The sequence below is a fragment of the Teleopsis dalmanni genome, chromosome 2 (genome assembly GCF_002237135.1).
Source record: "Teleopsis dalmanni isolate 2A chromosome 2, ASM223713v2, whole genome shotgun sequence".
Classification (NCBI taxonomy): Eukaryota; Metazoa; Arthropoda; class Insecta; order Diptera; family Diopsidae; genus Teleopsis; species Teleopsis dalmanni.
The window spans coordinates 219485687-219505863 of record NC_051847.1 but is presented as its reverse complement, the minus strand read 5'-3'; the positions used below and the strand labels follow the sequence as shown (position 1 = coordinate 219505863).

The window sequence follows — 20177 nt, the reverse complement described above, 5'->3', positions numbered from 1 at the left end:
GACAAAAAACTATTACATGAAAAGTAACAAATAAAAATGTTGAAAGAGGATACAACATATCCATCTCGACAGCTTAAACTCAATAAAATAGTGGAAATTGTTTCTGTTCGCTCCCTTTGCGCTTTTGGTGGCACAGCTGCTATAGTGTTGATTTGTCATAAAAATTATTGCTATTTTATACGTTTGCTAACTTATTGACACATATTCAACGTATCTCACAAGGGTAAAGAGTTAAAATGACACACTTACTCTTTATGTAATTCGTTCTATGAATATGTGTGTATACGTGTATGTTAGTTTCCTTAAATACAATGCTATAGATACAAATTTTTTCTACTTTTTCTACTTTCATTGTTAATGCTGCTGGGTTTCTGTGTATCTGGAATTGTGCTCCCAAATTAATGAAGCGTAAAATCTCGCAAGCTCCTGGGAACAGATAAAGTGACAGCACTGTCAAGTGTTTGCTAAAATTTACTTACAAATAATTTGCAGGAAGTTGCTTTTTTAAGCAAAAAAACTTAAACTTTTTAACCTAAAAATTTCACTTTGATTTAATTTTATAACAATTGTACGAACTCGTTATTTAATCAAAAAAAAAAAAAATTCTGCTTCTAAAAGATCATAAAAACAACAATGCTTCTGGCAAATGTATATAAGGATTTCCGCTTTTTATATCAACTTATTATGCTAGAAGTCCTAAATAAAAAGGTATAAGTGAAAGCTTGAAATGCCTTGAAATTTAAGCCCTAACTTATATAGTATATGCTAGGATTGTTATCAAAGAATTCTAGATTAAAACTATTCTCTAACAATTCATCTCTTCATACTTCATACTCATTACTCGTCGGCCACTCTACAGTTAGACATAATCTTATTCCCCTAATAATATATTAGAAGTTACAAGAAATGAAACACCGAGGAAGAAAATTTAAAAGTTGTAGTTTTAGCAGATACCAATGACTTTTTGTATAATGTTTTTTCTGAGATATTATGATTTCAATAGCTAGGGATTGATTTTTTTTTCAATCAATATGAGCCAAAAGTTTTTAATCCAAGAAATTACCTCCTGAATTTTTAATATTCAGTAAGCCAATTTCAAATAAATAGTATGCATTTATTCATATGTATGTAAACATATAGTATATATGTTTAGTATTATGTATATGTTTGTATATATATAGTATTATGCATATGTTTGTAACAAATCAATCAATTCCATTTTATCAGCTTATAATTGAACCTGATCGGATTTTTATATCATCTGAAAATACAAATTTAATCGGCTTAAAATTTATACTCATTTTTTATACTGAATATAAAAAATGGAATTTTTTGAATTTCAATAATATATACCATATATCTCATGCATATATATTAAAGCACATTATATCTATGTACTATACATTTAGATATTTTTAATATTAATTGCATTCACATATGAGAGGAATAAAAATATTTGGTCGACAATACCATTTATATATCAATGTTCGCTAAGTGGCTTTGAACTAATAGGAATTAATAACTAAAAATAAAAAAAAAATAATTAAAATTAATTTAATTAGCATTATTGAGCACTAAAATTAGTTTAATGAACATACATAGTAGTTATATCTGAAATTTATTTTGAGCTTAAATAACACTATTGGTTTAGTGTAATTTTTAAAAAATATAAAGAAGTGATTATATAGTACTTTAGGAATAGCACTATTGGTTTAGTATAATTTTTAAAAAATTATTAAGGAATGATAATGCAGTGCTTAATGAATAACTCACATACACTTGAATATTCAATCTTACATCTCATTCGACAGAAATCCTTCCATGTGTTCTTTAACCACAAAAAACTTCTTGCAAGTGCACAAAAAGTAAGAACTTCCCATCTCATACTGTGATATCACTGTGAGACTCTGTTGGAATATGGAACTCTACTTTGAGGTTTAGTATATTTTATTTTGACTTATTTACAATGCTCAAAGGATACTCTTTTTCATAAGCAAAAATTGTGTATAAATAATATAATTAAACTCATTATGCAGTCAGCAGAACGTAATTAAATAAAAATGTGGTTACGTTGAAAAATGCATTCTTTGTGCCTCTTTCTCTCTATTACATACTTTTTCTACTCCATTTTCATAAAACAAAAATCTTCTGGTCTACCTACTTTTGCACTCTCGCTGTGCTGCATACCAGAACAGTGGCTGTGACTGCGATTGTGACTATGATTGTGACTGTGACTGTGACTGTGATTGTGATACTAGACCGCGGCATAGGGGTCCATTTTCTTTCTGAGCTATTTGCCGCAAAACTTCATTTTAATGCAAAACGAATCAGTTATTTATGAAAAAATGGTCAACAGCATAAAAATATCGCAGGCGTGGTAATAACACAAAAACAGCGTTTAAAGCACAACACGAAACCCACAATTGGTGCTGCTTGTACGAGTATGTCTGGCTTTTGTGGGGACGTGTGGGTTTGCTTTGATTTATTTAACCGTGGGCGGATGGTTCAAAACGTATTCTTTTTTTTTTGTTTTGGTTAAGCATCATGGGTTAATATAGGTATTTATATACTCACGTATGGAATATTTTCTGTGCTTTTTAATATTAAAATATTTATATTAATTTTATTGAAATGAAATCCTTCATGTGCACATATTCTTCTGCATGTACGAATAGCAATTTTTCAGTATTTCGGCTTCAATGGGTTGAATTGTGCTAATTTCTTTTATTTCGGGCCTCATGATGAACTTAATTAAAAATTTCGCATTGCTGTTGGCAACCTTGTTTTGTAAGTTACACTTTTGCCTTCTGCCTTTTGCCTTGTGCCTTGTGTCTTGTGCCTTTTTATGTTTCGCCCTGAAACGCTGCTAAATTATATGAAAATTTATTCATTAAAGCAGCAATTTAGGCATGGGAACTCTTTTATGTGTAGCTTATGTGTAGCACTTATGTACGATTTTGGCTTGTAAGGAGCGTAGAAGATGAAATTACAATTTTTAATTTTATGCTATTTTTAATTGACTGCACAATGTCTAAACATTTGAGTTTATTTTAGTAAAATTATTATTTCTTCACCTCACAAAAAGGGCTTCACGTGCTGCTTCATTTGGGGCAATCATTTAAATTTAACCAAATTTTTTGAAAATTGTTGAATGTTGCACGTTCGTATTTGTTCTCGCCCTTGGCTTTGTGTGGATTTCTTTCTATGTACAAATAAAATAATTGCTAGGCAAACAATATTTGTATTTTTCTCTGATTCGACTTTCGTTTGCATAAAAGCATAATTAATTTGCACTTAAATAAATACACGAAAGTGTCGTTTTACATTCAAATGTTTTTCTATAATGAGGCATCTACTTCCTTCCGATCCGTACATGTGCTTTATTGTGCAAATAAATATTATTTCATGATTTTGAGTTTGTTTGCCTGCTCAGATCAACAAAAGAAGTTCTAAAGACAAATAAGTGCTAATTAAAAATGTAAACGTATCCTGTTAATTTGAGTGTGTAAATTTAAATTGCTTTCATCAAAAATCAAAGTATTTTCATATGTCAAAATTAAACAATTGTTTATACTTTTACTGCTTTTACTGTCTCTAATAATAAAACACTTGATTGAATTATTATTAGATGAGGTAACCTTATCTATTGCCATGTGATGATAGCTTTTATACATTATAATTAACTTCTCGTGTGAACGAGTTGCGACATACCTTAAGTGCTCTTGTTTAATTACAAAGTTTAATTGATTTAATCACTAAATAAATTTTGTAGATCTTTATTCAAGCATGCTTAAATATAGTTAAATACACTATTGGTACACTGTTTAAGCCTTGAAAAACGTATGCATAATGGTTACATAAAATAACGGATAAATATCAATCGCTCAATATGTATTTTGTCGCCTTAGAAACTATTATATTTGTATATCAACACTTAATCGAATCCACCGTATATTAGTCGTAATCTTATCAAGCGAAACTATCAACTAATTCTGGAAATTTTGATTTGTGACCATAACTGCCTCAATACTTCTTCCTTGAAGTATTACTAGTTTTAGTAGCAGAAGCAAATCACATGCCGTATGGCAACTAACTGCTTCGGTCATAGTTTTCATTGAGTTTTTTGACAAACAGTTTTACAGAATAGGTACTTAAGAAATTCTAGATACTTCGTTCGTACTAAATATTATCTACAAAAATGCATTTTACTCTTCTTTACCCCAAACTAAATACGTTGGAGGAAAACTTCTTCGTCTCTAAGTCTCACGGTACATGTCAACTATGTAATATGATCCTTAAACGCTAATATTCTTTTAATGTTATCTAAGCCATTGGTGTAAAATGAGTTACTTAGTATATTCTAGAATATATTCTATGGAATATTATGAAAAAATAAATTTCACCATCATTTTTGTTGAATTGCTTTAGCTAAGAGAAAATTTGTTAATTTAATATATAGATTGCGCCTTTTAGAAGAAAATCAACTATCAATCTTTGTAAGACCTTTGTCAAAATTTAATAACATTCCAAGTATATATATATCTATATTTTTGAAACGAAAAATATAAAAATGTAGTATTTACTTCTTAGCAATAGAAAATACTGTTAACTAGAGTTTCTTTGAAAATTATGTGAAACTTTTGTTTTAACAAAATCACCATTTATTTGCTGAATATACCCACGATCGTACAGCCTTGTTGTAAGTTTGTAGAAATAGTCATAGCTGGAACCATGACAGAAGGATAAATCTCTAACTAAATCATTCCCATTGCAGTTCTGGGAACAATAAAGAAAGTCTTTCATATATTCTTCAGCGTATTTGTTACATCAACTAAATATGAAGGAGCTTATTTTTTAGATGATCTTAGCCAACTTCAAGACCTTCTTTTGTAGAATTTTTTTTTGGATTGCCAAAGCTAAGTGGTAGTTCTTAAAGCTTTGAGTCTTATCATAAAGTGACACAATGCACCAATGTCATGCTTTTGTAACTGTTCCCTAAATTCCTTCCACAGCGTACGTATTCCAGCTCCTAGCGGCGACTAACTATTCATGATTCTCTAGATGTTTCAGGAAAATGAATTTGGTTTAAAAAGAGATCTACATAACGACACCCAGCAAGTCTCGTTATGTGAGAAGATTATAGAAATGTTTGAAAAGTGTTGAGATATTTGTAGTAAAGATGAAAGGGAGGATTAGTACAAAATCATAGTAATTATTAATATAGTTTTAGTCCCACATAAGCACAAACTCTTTAGCTCTCTTATGTTAATCAAAAGCATTTAATTAATAGTTCAGCTTCCATTGCTGATTTCTTAAATATTTTGATAAAATTGTTTCGTTTTTATTTTTAACTAATACCTTTAAGTAAATTTATTCTAATTTTTTTTATTATTTATTTCCTAATATCATTACTAATTACACTAAAAATTTTACTTCCGAAAACTACGACGTTTCATTGGAAATTTAATTAATAACGAAACTAATTAGAATGCATCTAATAATTAATAATAATAGATTAAAGTTAAACAAGCTTAAAATAAAGTAACTTATTAATATATTAGTGTGTATTAATCTCTCAAAGTAATTTTCTAAATGAGCCAAATTATTTTTTATTAGAATTTTAATTAACTACGAGTGAAAATCATTTAATAAAAGATCAAAGCATTTTTCGTTATTATAGTGACTTAGTTTAGAGGCAGTTTCGGGATATTAATTTACTTTTTAATTTCGCGATTTAGAAATGCTTATATAAAAGCGCACCAATAAATTCAATTAAGAGTTTCCTTATTCAATTCTTTGTGTTCTGGAATGGAAAATAGTAACAAAAATAGAAGATAAAATATGACTCTTCACGAGAAATACATTATATATATCAGGGATGATTTTAGTAATTTAGTCACTTGTAAGAGTTTCATTTTCTTTAATCTATTCATCCTATACCTATGTTAAAATAACTTTTTTTTCAAGTGAACAATAATTTTTCGGCTTTTTCAATTCATTTCTTCCAAATTGCGAAGGAATCATAACCAGTACTTTCTTGTCATTTAGATGTATTACGTTAGTTTCACTTATGCTATAAATCAATAAGTATTTTTTATTTGATTATGTATTTATTTCATAGAATAATTATTGGAATAATAGCAATAATTATTTACTTATAATAATATTAAAATAATTTTTATTCCCTTCTCCATTTGCAGAGTGGGTGAGAATGGACCTTGGGACCAAGTATCGCAAATATTTACAAAAACAAATACAACATCATATCAAGTAACTGGACTTATACCCTTCACAGTCTACAGTTTTCGTTTGCTTGCAGTAAACAAATTAGGCATAAGTCCGCCGTCCAAGGAGTCCTACTACATTGTCACATTGAGAGAAGGTAAGTAAAACTACAAAACTCAATCCAGTACTGCTTTTATTTCTTCAGTTTTAGTAGCAACACTGAAATGATTAAAATTTAAAGCCTTTTGACTTGCCAGGCTTATCATAAAACTACAAATTAAGCCGAAGTCGTTTAATTATTTTATTTTGTTCTTCCGTATCAGCAAAAGTGATTCATTAAAGTTTCAATGAATTTATTTTTATGCTCCTTTGCACCATTGTAGCAGCCATATTAACTGCTGCCTTTCGACTTTGCTCAATTACACCATAAACCAGGCAAACTACATTTAATTATTTTACACTCCGGCAATATCCTTTACATTCAACCAATATAGCACTCATTGTGTGCGCGGGACACATCAATAACACCTTCGAATCATGATAAAGCAACTGTAAACATGACATCAAAACAAACCCGACGTACTTAAAATTACAGCCTCATTTTATAGCGACACACGAGTGGAGCCGCATGCAGGGAATTGCTGGAAGGGTGCATCCACCAATGGCTTTATTAACGAATGACTGTAGCTTTTCACACCAAAAAGAAATACCAGCAAAGCACAGTCGGTTGATTGGTAGGTCCGTAACATTTTCAATTTTCAGCGCTCGCAAACCAAGTTTGCAGACTAAACGCGTTAATTTTCGACAATAATTACACAAAGTTATTGAGAATTTATAGCAACATTATGCTATGCGGTAGCACTTTCCATTGGTGCTCATACGCAGTGTATGCCGCTTTATTGCAATTGTGTGCGCACAACATACGGATACATACGGATATACATCCGTATGTTCGTATGTTGTGTGTTTTTAACGAAATTTTAAATTTTGAATTTAAATTTTAAAATTTTGATAAATTCAATGACTGAACACTTAGCACTTAGAATTTTAACGCGCATGCAACATGTTACAATGGCAATTGATGCGATACTTCAAGCCGAAGTACTCGCACTTTAGCTGTCAAAACTGTTACATACTTAAATGCAGTTGGGAAAGTATGTTTCAGGAGCCAGAATAAAGGCAAAAAATTCCCGAGAAGTATTTAAATATTTATGCAATGTATTCCTACGTGTATCTGCGGGTGTATTGCGGTTTTATGAGCGCTCATATAAAATTGATATAAACAGCGAATTGTCAAATATTGACACAAGTGCGTTCGGTAACAACCGCGCAACATGTAAAACACAGCAAATGACGCATGAACGCGGAGAGGTCCTTAAGCCCGACAACATGTGTGACTCAGTACTCATTCTCGTACAAATGCAAACAGTTTTTCCGCTCATAGATATAGCGCTGAATAGCCTAAAAATGAAAATGGAAATAGAAATAGAAATGATGTGCAGCTATAAACAATCTGAAACTGTGTTAGCAAATAAAATTTATGGCGCTATTGAGTTTTTTCAAAACACAAAATAAAAGGGTAAAAAAACGTGTTACAAAATAGAATCAATTGAAAGCCCTTAGAAATGACTTCCGCTTTCAAGGATATTTGAATATATATGCTGTATGTCAATAACTCATTTTGAAATCCATTCAACTCTTACAATAAAATTATAATAAGCAAAATTTTGATGCCACGATATTTTTTAAATTTTTAAACAAAAATACAGACTTCTCTTCAAAAATTACACAAGGACTATTTCGAGTTTTAAAGAATTTGAATTTGCGGTATATGTTTTATTTCCTACAGATACATTTATTTATTTAGATACACAGGTATCTATTTTATATAAATAAATTAAACAATTAACATAGAATGCAATCAGAAATTTAAATTCATTTGCCGCGTCTCCACAACCATGCGATGCAATCAATCAACAATTAACCAATTTTATGAGGCCTTCGGTTAGTTAGGAATGCAAACAGCTGCTTTGTCCTGAAGTTCTTAGTGCGGTAAAGTTGCGGTACTTTTATTAAACTAGTAATACCGCATGCCTGCGGTGTTCGCATTAAATACAACATAAAGGTGCATAATATTTTCGCTCAAGGATATGGAAGCATATTTGCGTTAATGCACATTTAACAGGACTAATTGGAATACTTAAACTTTACACGTGCATATGCGTTATTGTTGAAATTTATGTTAAAGTTGCTTTCCATATCGAAGTACATATTGGTTATTCAGATAAATAATTGGTTTTTTGCTCAAAGCAGTATTTTTACAATAATACTGTCCTGCATATAGAAGCTTGTTATTAACGAATAATGTAATTTAAGTCAGTTTTGAATTTACGAATACATATATAGTAGGCAATCCTAATATTAAAGAATAGGTCTTGTATATAGATCTCTTGCTGGTAACTTATGAAAATATCATAATATTCGGAAAATTTCATAATATTAAAGTATTAAACAAAAAAATAAATTTTTGTTGTTGTTTCACTTCTGTTCGAAAACCTCTTTAAAGTTTTACTTTAATTTTTGCATTTGAAATGACAGTGAAAGATTTACAAAAATAAACTTTTTGAATGTCACCTCAGCAGCCGGGTCGAGGGCTACATGGCCAATTTATTCCAAATGTAGAATCTCTGACGTATTACACAGAAGCAAATCAGAGGTATATAAGCTAATACCTATCATTACAGGGCACTAGACCTGTTCCAAGTCAATACCTGCAATGCATGTCTGCCAGCTCTCGAAAAAAGGACACCAAAACACCTGATGTGTTAATGTACAGGTTTGTTCAGAACTAGGCTTAAGTTTCCTTCTTCAACACACTCGGCGATATCTCTAGCATTGGCTTTATAAATGCTTCTGGCTGGTTCTAGCTTGACCTTTTCTTTATTACCCGATATTGCGAGGTTTTGTGGATTCGAAACGGATTTTTAACTAATTTAGGAGGACTCGTTCCTCCCTCCATTAAAACTAACTAAATTTTGTAAAAGTAATTAATAAGGCAACTTTATAGAATAATTGTTTATAATGTGACAGAGTGAACGAGTATTATATGGGATTACAAAACTTTTCAGATAACATAAATGATGTCATTTACTAACTGAAATGTTTAATTATCATAGATTCCACCAAAGCTATGCTTGAAATCGTCGAAGATCAGTCCAAATCATCATTGGAACTCATTGACTTCATGTTAAAAATCTCAAAAACCTCAATTTATCGATTTTACATAAAGTGTACACATGATTTGTTTTGGAAATAACTATTAAAATAATCACTCATTGAACAATACTTATAACTAACTTAATAGTCAAAAAACGCATCAGAACTACTAACTACTTTTCATATTAGCCTGATTCGGTAGTTTTAGACTAAACCGTTTCGAAAATAAGGCACTTATTGATGAGAGAATACCTTTTTGCGATTTAGAAACCTTCTGAATATGGCAATCACTTTAAACTACTTTAACAATAACTCCGCTTCTACTTGTCCAAATGTTTTGCAGTTTTCATAGTGTATGAATTTGTATTCTAACTTATCAAGACTTATAGTTAACAATAAATGATCCTCTAACAAGAACTTGTTTTAAGAAACTTCTCTTTACGTTGGAGTGCGCCTTATATACATAATCATATAACAAAAACGTCTGTCCATTTAGTACATATTTAGTATACATTTAGTATATATTAGTACATATGATTTTCATGGAAAAAACAGTTGTAGTTCTATTTAGATTTTAAAGTAGTGCTTAAAAATATAATTCAATATTTGTTTCACCCATAATTTTCACGATTTAGCAATTTTTATAAACTTTATTTAATTTATTCACAATTATAGATCCACTTCAAATAATAAAGTTAATATTAATACCATCACAAATATACTTTTAAGTCACATTTTACAAAAATGTTTAGTCAATTTAAATAAAATTTTAAATTTCCAACTTCTACTACTTCTTCTACAACTTCTATTTTACAAGAGCCTGAATAAGTTTAGTATCTTCCAAACTATTTTTGATTTATTTACGTACTCATTGAAGCACTGCTCGAGATGACAGCTAAAAAAATTGCTTTGACACCTTTTTTAAAAATATTTCTACAAGCCACGCAGTTTACGCATCATTAAGCAATATTCTCAAAAAAAAGCAACGAAAAATTCTGGAAAAAGATTCCAGAAGTAAAGCCAAGAAACTTCAAATCATGTCAGAGAAGAATGATTGGCAAGCTCAAGCCTAAGCATGCAGTAGGAAAAAGTTCCAAAGCAGCAAGTTAAAGAAATTGTAAAAAATATCTTATTCGAGGAAGGAAAGGGACGAACTACGGAAACACAAACTTAAGGCACAAAGCAACTTGACAATACCGCAGACACTGTCACACTATTAAAATTTGAGACTTAAACACTGCACAAATCACTTCATACATTTTTAACTTCAAACTGAAAACGGAGAAAAATATAACTTCTACTCTAACTTATATTTGCTATGCATTAAAACAAAAACAAAACAAAAAAGTTTAAAAAATATTAAAAAATTATTGCTTTTATTTTTTCTACTCTAATTACTTGCAGCTCCAACGGGAAAGCCAATACCGACAACCGCCCACAACACATCGTCCACTTCGGTTTATATTTCATGGAAACCCCCACCAGCTGACACTATACTTGGCGAATTTCTTGGCTACCGCATCACGTACAGACCACGAGATCGGGATCCAAATGATACCAAAGAGATTTACATACGCGATAACACCGTTGAGGTAAGTACATAAAATTTTTAGGTCCTCACACACACACACACGCACACATGTACAGACAACAAAAAAGTCGGCCACAATTGTAAGCCATTTAGAGCTTAAATCCTGTAATAGCGTATCCGGAATTCAGTGCCAAAACAACAACAACAACAATTATTTTTAACAAAAGCTCCAAAAGATTCATAATTGATTCTTATAATTTCTGACAATGGGAAAGCCAACATTTTTGTGTTACATTCGTTAATGTCACTTGCCCTTCGCCTAGCGTTACTCCTATGGTATTTGCAATAGACTATGGTACTGCACTGGTATGGCATCGCTTGGCGGTGCTCAGTTTTCCGTGTTTGGTACTAGATGCGCGGGGCGCGGGGCTTCATCGTCAACATTTACCTTTCAGTGTCATTTATTTTCATTTGCTGTCATGTTACGTGAATATCATTTTCGGTTTTAATTTTAACAAAACCAAAAAGACAAATGGAAAACAAAATTTAAATAAAATCCAAAATCAAATAAGAGATAAAAACTTAACGCAGGAACTGTCAAGGGTGTGCTGCGCTGAACTGCGCTGAACTGCCATTGCCGTATCGCCATTGCTACAAACACTTAAGTGCCAACTTCACTGACTTCAGCCCCAAACTCCAAACTCCGAACACCAAATCCAATTCCAACTACAATTCGGAAATGTTTTGGCGCATTTCAAAGTATCTCATGCTTAGAGAGCAATTCGTGTTCTTACCTGTGATACTACGACACTGACTTCTCGGTGTGTGACACAATTTTCGCTATTTCAATTGTTGTTGTTACTATTGTTGTTGTTATTGTTGTTGTCAGAATACTCTAAAGCTTATGTCAAACATTAAAAACTAATTTACGCATCTTAGTAGGAAAGTACAAAGTTTTGTTGGAAATTCCGATTGAATTACATGAATCGTTACTAAGCATTTCGGGTTCGTTTAAGTGATTCCGTACTAAGGATTCACAGAAATGATTTGTTTTTAATTTGTTGCATGAATTCCCTAAGACATTGAATACCAAATTAAGCATCGCCATAGGAATTCGTAAGCAATCAGAATTTCACTGTATTTATTTAAGGTTTTTACAATAAGAAAAAATATATTAAAATTTTTAATTTTCTAATATTTTTCACTGACTAAATGTCGAAGAAAATATATATCACGTTAAGTCAGTTTTTAGGCTATTCCGGTATTTTTGCTGAAATAAAAATAAAAATTAAATTTTAATATTTCTAATAGCGTTATAAATATACGCTACTAAGTTTGCAGTATACTCTTATTGACTTATATTGACTTATACAGATAAAGTTTTTTTTATGAAATGTTTTTATTTTTTTTTTGTTACATAAAATAAAAGCTTTATCTACTTTCTTATCAAAATTCAACACTAGACATGTGACATGCGACACATGTCTGATGAAAGTTGTGTCGTATTACAATATGATTCGTTTATCAATCGCTGAACGCGCTGAAATCATGAAAATTTAATTCAAAGTGATGATATTAGTCTAAGCATATTTCGTATCGAATATCTTTTCTAATGAGACTGATATACTATTCGTATTGTCTTTACTGATAACCACATTTTTCGGATTGTATATATGCTAACACAAAAATTGTCCCATCTGGAATGTTGACATACTAAATTCATTAGTAATTGTCTTATGACTTTTGCAATCACAAAAAATCCACTATGGTATTGCATTTGATATGGTAGAGGTACAATACGCCGTTACTTATTTGACAATGGCAAAAATTTGTCATAAACCATTACTTTTGATCGCTGTAATTGATACAGTAACATGATTTCAAATTGTAGATATGATTATAGAAGATAAGTGCTATCAAGAAGACGATTTCATTAGTCTCTCAAAACGCCTTGTTTTGGATTTATTGTGTAAGAATTGTTCAGAACTTGTTATTTCATGATTTGAAAGATAAATAAACCAGAAAAACCATGCGATTTATAAGCGCTTGACTTTTTTATGGGGTGGCTGGGTGGATGGCGTTTATGCGGATAGTCTTCAAACTGCAGAGGCTTTGAAAATGACTATCTGTCAAGCTAAGGTCGAGCTATTTCCAGTTGTACGTTAACTAGTTATCAAAAAGTATACAGAATTATGAAATACTTTGTGAAATACATCATCATTGAAATGTGTTATTAGCAAACCCCGAACAATATATTGGAAAAATATTTGTTTGAAAACTTGATCACTACATAAAACTTTTAGCTCTACGGATTCGAAACAAACCTTAGTTATTTTCGTTTTTTTAAGCCTTGTTCGTTAATCTTAACTTTTCTCGCCAGCCTACTAATTCATTATAGAAGAGACAACCCTGTACTCGTATCAATAATAAAATATGTATTTTTATTTGATTAATCTCTCAACGGGGAGTCATGTGTATACTATACTGACTATAGATTGAAATTAAAACTTTCTTATAATAGTTTTTTGAAGTTTTTTGTTCGCCAGCTACTAATTCGCTATAGAAAAGACAACCCTGTACTCGTATCAATAATAACATAATTATATATATATCTGATTAATCTCTCAACAGGAAGTCATGTATATACTATACTGACTATAGATTACAATTAGAACTTTGTTATATTGGATTTTTAGTTTTTTTTTCGCCAGCTTACTAATTCACTATAGAAGAAACAGCCTTGTACTTGTAAATTAACAAAATATGAATATATGTATTTTTATCTGATTAAACTCTCAACAGGGATTCATGTGTATTTCTTACTCATATGCATATCTTTAAAAATTATAAAAGCGGAAACAAAACAACAATCTACAATCTATTGAAAACAATTTCTTTACAAATTATTAGGACTAAACAATTTGTGTTATTTATTATATCAAATATTTAATTCGATAAGAATGAAAGTAAATTATGCACTTAAATTTATTTATTCCATTTAGTGCTTAACTTTTTTATTATATAAAATTATATTCAGTAACTATCAGCGATAATGCTCACGTACGGATTTATACGCTCCCAAATGCATATTTTTCCTTATCTTATATGTTTTTTATTTTTTCTTTAATTTTATTTTATTTTTTTTGATTTTTTTCAGTGTTTTTTTTGACTATATAACATTTTGCTGAACATTTTGTGATTGTTAGTATGTGTATCTGTGCATTTTTGCATAACGCTCTGATGTTGAAATATTATACTACGAGCGAGAACGTGCAACTTAAGTTCCATTTTCGAGCTGGAAAAAATTACGTACGTTGTAAAGTTTTTTACGATTTTTTTATATGCACACAAACTTAGATACTCCGCACTAATTCATAGTGGGAAAATAAAGGGAAATAAAAGTATTTACGTACTTTGCTATAAAATGTTGCTAAAATACCGACTGAAACCTGATGTTGATAATGCAACTGCAACAAGATAATATTTTTCTTTTATGTGTCACAAATAAAGCTGAAGTTGAGTACAAATGCGAGTATATGCTGCGCTGCTGCTGTACGTCGTAGGGTGTGCGGTGGGGTATGCGGTACGGTATGCGGTAGGATTGAATAAAAAATTTGGATTTATTTGTTAAAATATACAACGAAATTTCTACCTAATCTGAACATGCAGCGAAGGATTAAAGCACAAAAGAAAAGTTTAAAGTTTGTTCATAAATTGCGGTATTATGAATATATAACACAATATCCTCACTTTATGGTGCATCGTATATTATGTTGGGTAAACCGAGTACGTATGCATATATTTCATATTATAAATTTTAATAGATATTCACTATTTTACATTATCATCCAAAAGTTTCGATTATGAAAACACAATTAAAATTTTTTTATTTTAAAAATTTACTAAATATTTAAATAATGGATATTATATGTATGCCAACAACACAAAAAATCTTTTAATTTTTAATACAAAAGTGTAGAGAATACAAGAACTTAACATTTCCTTGCAGTCGCAGTGCATTTTAGCTTCTAATAATGGCTAAAGTATGACGATATGAAAAGATACTCATAAATCTAGTAAAACATTTTAATGTTTTTTTTAAACTGAAGTCCTACAATCAATTTTAGAACCTTATGTCAATTACAAATCTGAAGGATATAATATATATTTATGTATTATTAACAGAACTTTCATATTTTAAAACAATTTTTTAAAAGATTCAGTATTTTTGTTAAAAAGTGTATATTCCTCCATATATGGTAGAGCTTATGTGTTACTTCAGTATTTTATCAAGTTTTTCATATTATCATGTAATTACTTTTTGAATGAGTTGTTTGGAATAATTTGACTAATTTTAAATATGCTTCGGGTCATGAAAATAAGCCTACCAGCTTTAAAGCTGGCCAGAACTAACACATAACTTTTTATAACAAATAATCAAACTAGATATTAACAAAACTTTTCATCTCAGTTAAGTTAAGCTACATGACTAGAATATTCAAAAATGTAAAAGCAATAATCACGTCAATTCACAGTTTTAACTTGGGCCAACTAAATTCCTGTAAGAAAAAAGAAGAGCGTTCCTAAAAATTAGAACCTTCTTTCTCAGTGAATTGAATGATGAGTCGACCAGAATTTGCATGTAACTTCTTATAAAATCAATTAAACTAAATGATAGCAGCATCTTAGCCGCGGGTAATCTGGAAATTTGAATTGAATATTTTAAAATGAATCACTAAATTTGCTATTAACTTAAGTCATACAAAATCGTATATTATGGCGCGTCTAAAATAAACTGACTAATCTGAACTACTATCATGGTATTATGCATTTATTACAGTAACAAAACACTATCTTATAAATAGGATCAAAATAAGCGACCAAAAAACAGCTGCATACATCATTACTAATTTTAAATCAGCAATATATTTCATAATATAGCATGCACACAATGAATGTTGTGGACATAGTGGAGGAGTATTGCTCATCTGCTTTTTTACCACCTATCCAGAAAGCGTTTTTACAATATAGGTTCCCAATTCTTAAAATCCACTACATAAGTACTAACGCTATTGCTTGCTTTTAAGTGGTTTTCCTGGTTACTACCAAAATTATGACTCAGTAGAGCAACAGAAATATGTTGCCTCTTCTACTCTGCCATTACCTGGACAAAAAAAATTCTTCCGACAAATGTTTTCACTGTCTTTAATGTGTAACCAACATACGCAAACAATACGTTAAAGACATTGCTTGTTTATTGTGGTTTTCCGGTCAAAAATACTATTATCTCTACCCTCTACATATCTCTACATGTTTAAATTTCTTTAAACATGATTTCAAATTTTTTAGTGATATCACAGCGGGTCAATATCTTTGGGTTTAAGTCAGACTTATGGCAGTATATCTATTCCATTTCTTCGAAATAATTAGATTTGTTTCTCATTTTAGACAACGATTATAATCTTATCCTTGTCAGTGGTATAAAAGGAGTTAAGGAACTCCATAATAATATCGTTATTACATACATTTTTAAATACATATACAATACATTTGGACTAATATATAAATTTAAAGTAATAAAAATAAAAACTTTTCCCAAATTAAAAGTTAAAAATAAATATCTCTGTATAAAATTGGCCATGACTCATGACCCTATCATCCAGTGTTATCAATACTACATATTACAAGATGATTTTAATTAAATAAAATAAATTCAATAGTAATAAAACTTTAAAAGAATATTTCATAGTATTTTCAAAATATTGAAATAATATTTTTTTTTTCATTAAAGTATCTTTATTATCGTCAAAAGAACGAATATTGCAACCGAATACATACAATTGAGTCAGTGGCAACGAAACTTGAATGCACCAAATTCGTTTTAAAATCCCGACATGAATTTCATTTCATTCTCCACACTGTGGAATGATTTAATATATGCACGTCTGTAAACCAGACCCAGTAAACCTCAATAAATGACCGCTCGCGTACATTTGTACATTTGTGTGCGGTTTACTTCTGAGGTTTTCCGCGTTTGTGAACCTTTGATAAATTTAATTTTTCCCAGTACAACATAAATCTCGTCGAATGCACAAGGGCAAGTCGAATGACTCAGATAACGATTATTCCTTGTAAACTCGTAGAATCATCATCACATATAATAATCGTAACAGTGATGTATAAGTGCAATTTTGCATAAATGAGATATGCAATACTAATGAGCATTTCACTCCGGAAAGTAAAGATACTTATTTGAAATTAAAGTGAATTTATAGTTCAACTAACATAAATACATTTTTATAAATAGTTGTTAAGTGTACCAAATATAAAGGCAATGGTTGTTAGATTTTGAATTACAATTTAGAAACTAAAATTGAACTGAAACTATTCCAATAAATATATTAAATATATTTTAAGTAATTCTTCTCTTATAGTCTCACTTACTTTATACTATGATTATAATTACACTTATAAAAGCTCTTTAGCATATTTTTAGAAGGATCTAATCCTAAAAGTGTAAAAACTGAGTTGTTATATGTTAAGTTGAATTGAATATGTTATTTTAATATAATGATTTCACTAAGCCCAGTTGGCCCATATGTGGATTTGGAAAATGTGATGAAATCTAACATACCTTTCAAGGCAACGTCTTGCAACTAATGAACCTTCTCAGAAATTTAGTGTATGTTTAGTCCATATTATTATCACTGTTTTCAATTAAACACTTATCTTAAGTACCATATATGTATGTTATAAAGTATATGTATATGTAAATTAAACTTTCCACAAATGTTAAACGAAAATTACATTAGAGAAGTATAAAGGCATTAATCCAAAAATGTATACTAAAATCATTTTACAAAATGATGAAATGCAGAAAATATTATTTTTGAAAATTGAATAACTTCAGGAGTTCAATTGATTTGCCTGCACAAATACTTCGACACTTGATTTGCTGCAAAACTTTTTTGACTTTATTTGCTCCACAAATAATTTAAGTTCGTTTTCAAATTCAAATTGCAGTTTACTTCACTTTGCAGTTACACAAATTACACAAATATTAAATTTTCGAAAATGTCCAACAAAGAAGAGGAGAAGAAGATTTGCCCTGATTTTCCTTGACTTAACTTAGATTATTATACCAATTCATTTCTATAGTCCAAAGAGATTATTATATAAACTAAGTGCTTTTTAGTCATTTAACTTAAATAAAATAAGATTAATTAAAATACTTCGTTCCTAACTTCTTACCATAATACGAGAACTGTGTTTAGTTCAACTTAAACCCTTTGGTTTACTAGATGAAGTTAAGGAGATCCCGAAAGTGTATTTTCGCTATCTCTGACAATCAAATGATAAAACAATCTTCTAGACATTGAATTTTCACAATGAAATTGTTGATCAAAACATACGACTGTAGCGTAGGACATCAGTCTACGAACTGTCATATATCGCAGGGATTTTAAGTAATACATACCGTAGAGTAATGGATCAAAGCAGTATACTCACATGGAATATATTTTGAAATTTGTTAGATTACTAAGATTTCATACTCATAAAAAATAAAACTTATATTATATACCCACATTATTATTCTATGCCAATTTGAAATTGCTATCGCTGAATCCTCTCCTGCACAATATATATCTTACATATATTTTTATACAATATAAAACTTTTATTTACATATGAAATTTGTATTTTGCAGAGTCATGAAATTCACAATTTGGAAACTTACACGCAGTACAAAGTTACTGTACAGGTTTTCAATCCTGAGGGCTTGGGACCTGAAACAACAATTCTAGTCATGACTGATGAAGGAGGTAAGTTATGTTAAGCAATTTAAATATATTTTCCTAACACATAAAGCTAAACCCTGACAAATTGATGCTCATGAGACAAAAATAATATTAACCTTTCATTACTGACTTACGCATTTCTTCTAATGAAGTTGACATTGAACCTTAAGTCAGAGCCCAAAAAGAAATCGTAATAACATATTTGCGGAAAAAAATATTAGAAAATAAGAAACTAAAAATATGTAAAACTAATCCATTACCATTCAAAATGCCTCAAAGACTTTTTACAATCTATTATCCTTACATCAAAATAAACAAAAACAACAACTCTAAAGTTTTTGTATATTTCAATATATTATATTTAGACATTTCTCTTTTCTTTATGCATATATAATACAAATATATATATATATATATTTCCCATTGCAAGACAAAATATTTGTACCCCATTTTTTGGTATCGTCGTCTTGAATTCATTACAAAAGAAATCAAATGAAACCTTAAAAAAGCCTGAAAGTAAGACAAGCAGACGCACAAACGGACATACAGACACACGGCCTGACAGACAGACAGACAGACAAGCAAAGTTAAATGTCAAAATGTTAAAGCGCAAAGGATACAATCAACGAGTTTCACGTGACATGCACGTACAAATGTTTTCATATCAATGATCGGCTTGAAAGGCAATGCGGTGATGGGTTAAATTGAAGACCTTTTTTCCTGCGAAATACACGCTTCCTGCCCATCTAACAACAAATAACAATAGTTATTGCTGCTATTGTCATTATTGTTGTTGTTGCTGCTGTTACTGTTGTTAACAGATTAACTTGAGGGCATACAATACTTAAGCTACTGTGAGGAATTAAGTTGGAAACTTTTCGAAATAAGGAAAAAGTTTTCATTGCTTTAAGGACTTCATTTAAAAGTGCCTAACAATAAAGTGTATTTCAAGGTGAAGTACTTTAAATTCTCACAATGCTATCTTTTAGTAAGCTTTATGTACAATGTCTAAGTATGTTTAGTATTAGGTTTCATAATTTTCACCACAGGCGGTTCCACTGCGGTGCTCCATAGAGTATAAGGTTTCGCTTTTCATTGCCAGCGCAGTACAAATACAACAAAATAATTTCGCACTGAAAACAAACTTTTTAACAGGACGACAGGAGTAAATGGTAATAGTGCTATTAGGATATATGCATAATGATTTTAATTGAATTTTTTTAGTAAATACTTAAAAAATATTTAAATACTTTGAAATATTTATGGACAGTGTTTTTAAAATGGAATATCTACGAAATCATATTAAAAGAACAATTTCATCTCTTATAGTTTATAAGTCAACAACACAAAGTGCGATGAATTTTCAATATTTCTTAGTTATAGAAGACAGAATCGCACCAGTACAA

The 20177-nt window shown here is 30.1% G+C and overlaps 1 protein-coding gene across 1 annotated transcript in view; it reads left to right on the top strand.

The window, feature by feature from the left end:
* The window catches only part of LOC119676776 (protein sidekick-2-like), a 227535-nt gene extending 208683 nt beyond the window's left edge, over positions 1 to 18852 (top strand). Inside the window, exons 5-8 of the mRNA XM_038088034.1 lie at positions 6201 to 6382; positions 10846 to 11033; positions 18681 to 18795; positions 18842 to 18852. Coding sequence (XP_037943962.1) covers positions 6201 to 6382; positions 10846 to 11033; positions 18681 to 18795; positions 18842 to 18852 — 496 coding nt within the window. The remainder of the gene's footprint in view (positions 1 to 6200; positions 6383 to 10845; positions 11034 to 18680; positions 18796 to 18841) is intronic.
* Positions 18853 to 20177: the final 1325 nt, after the last annotated feature.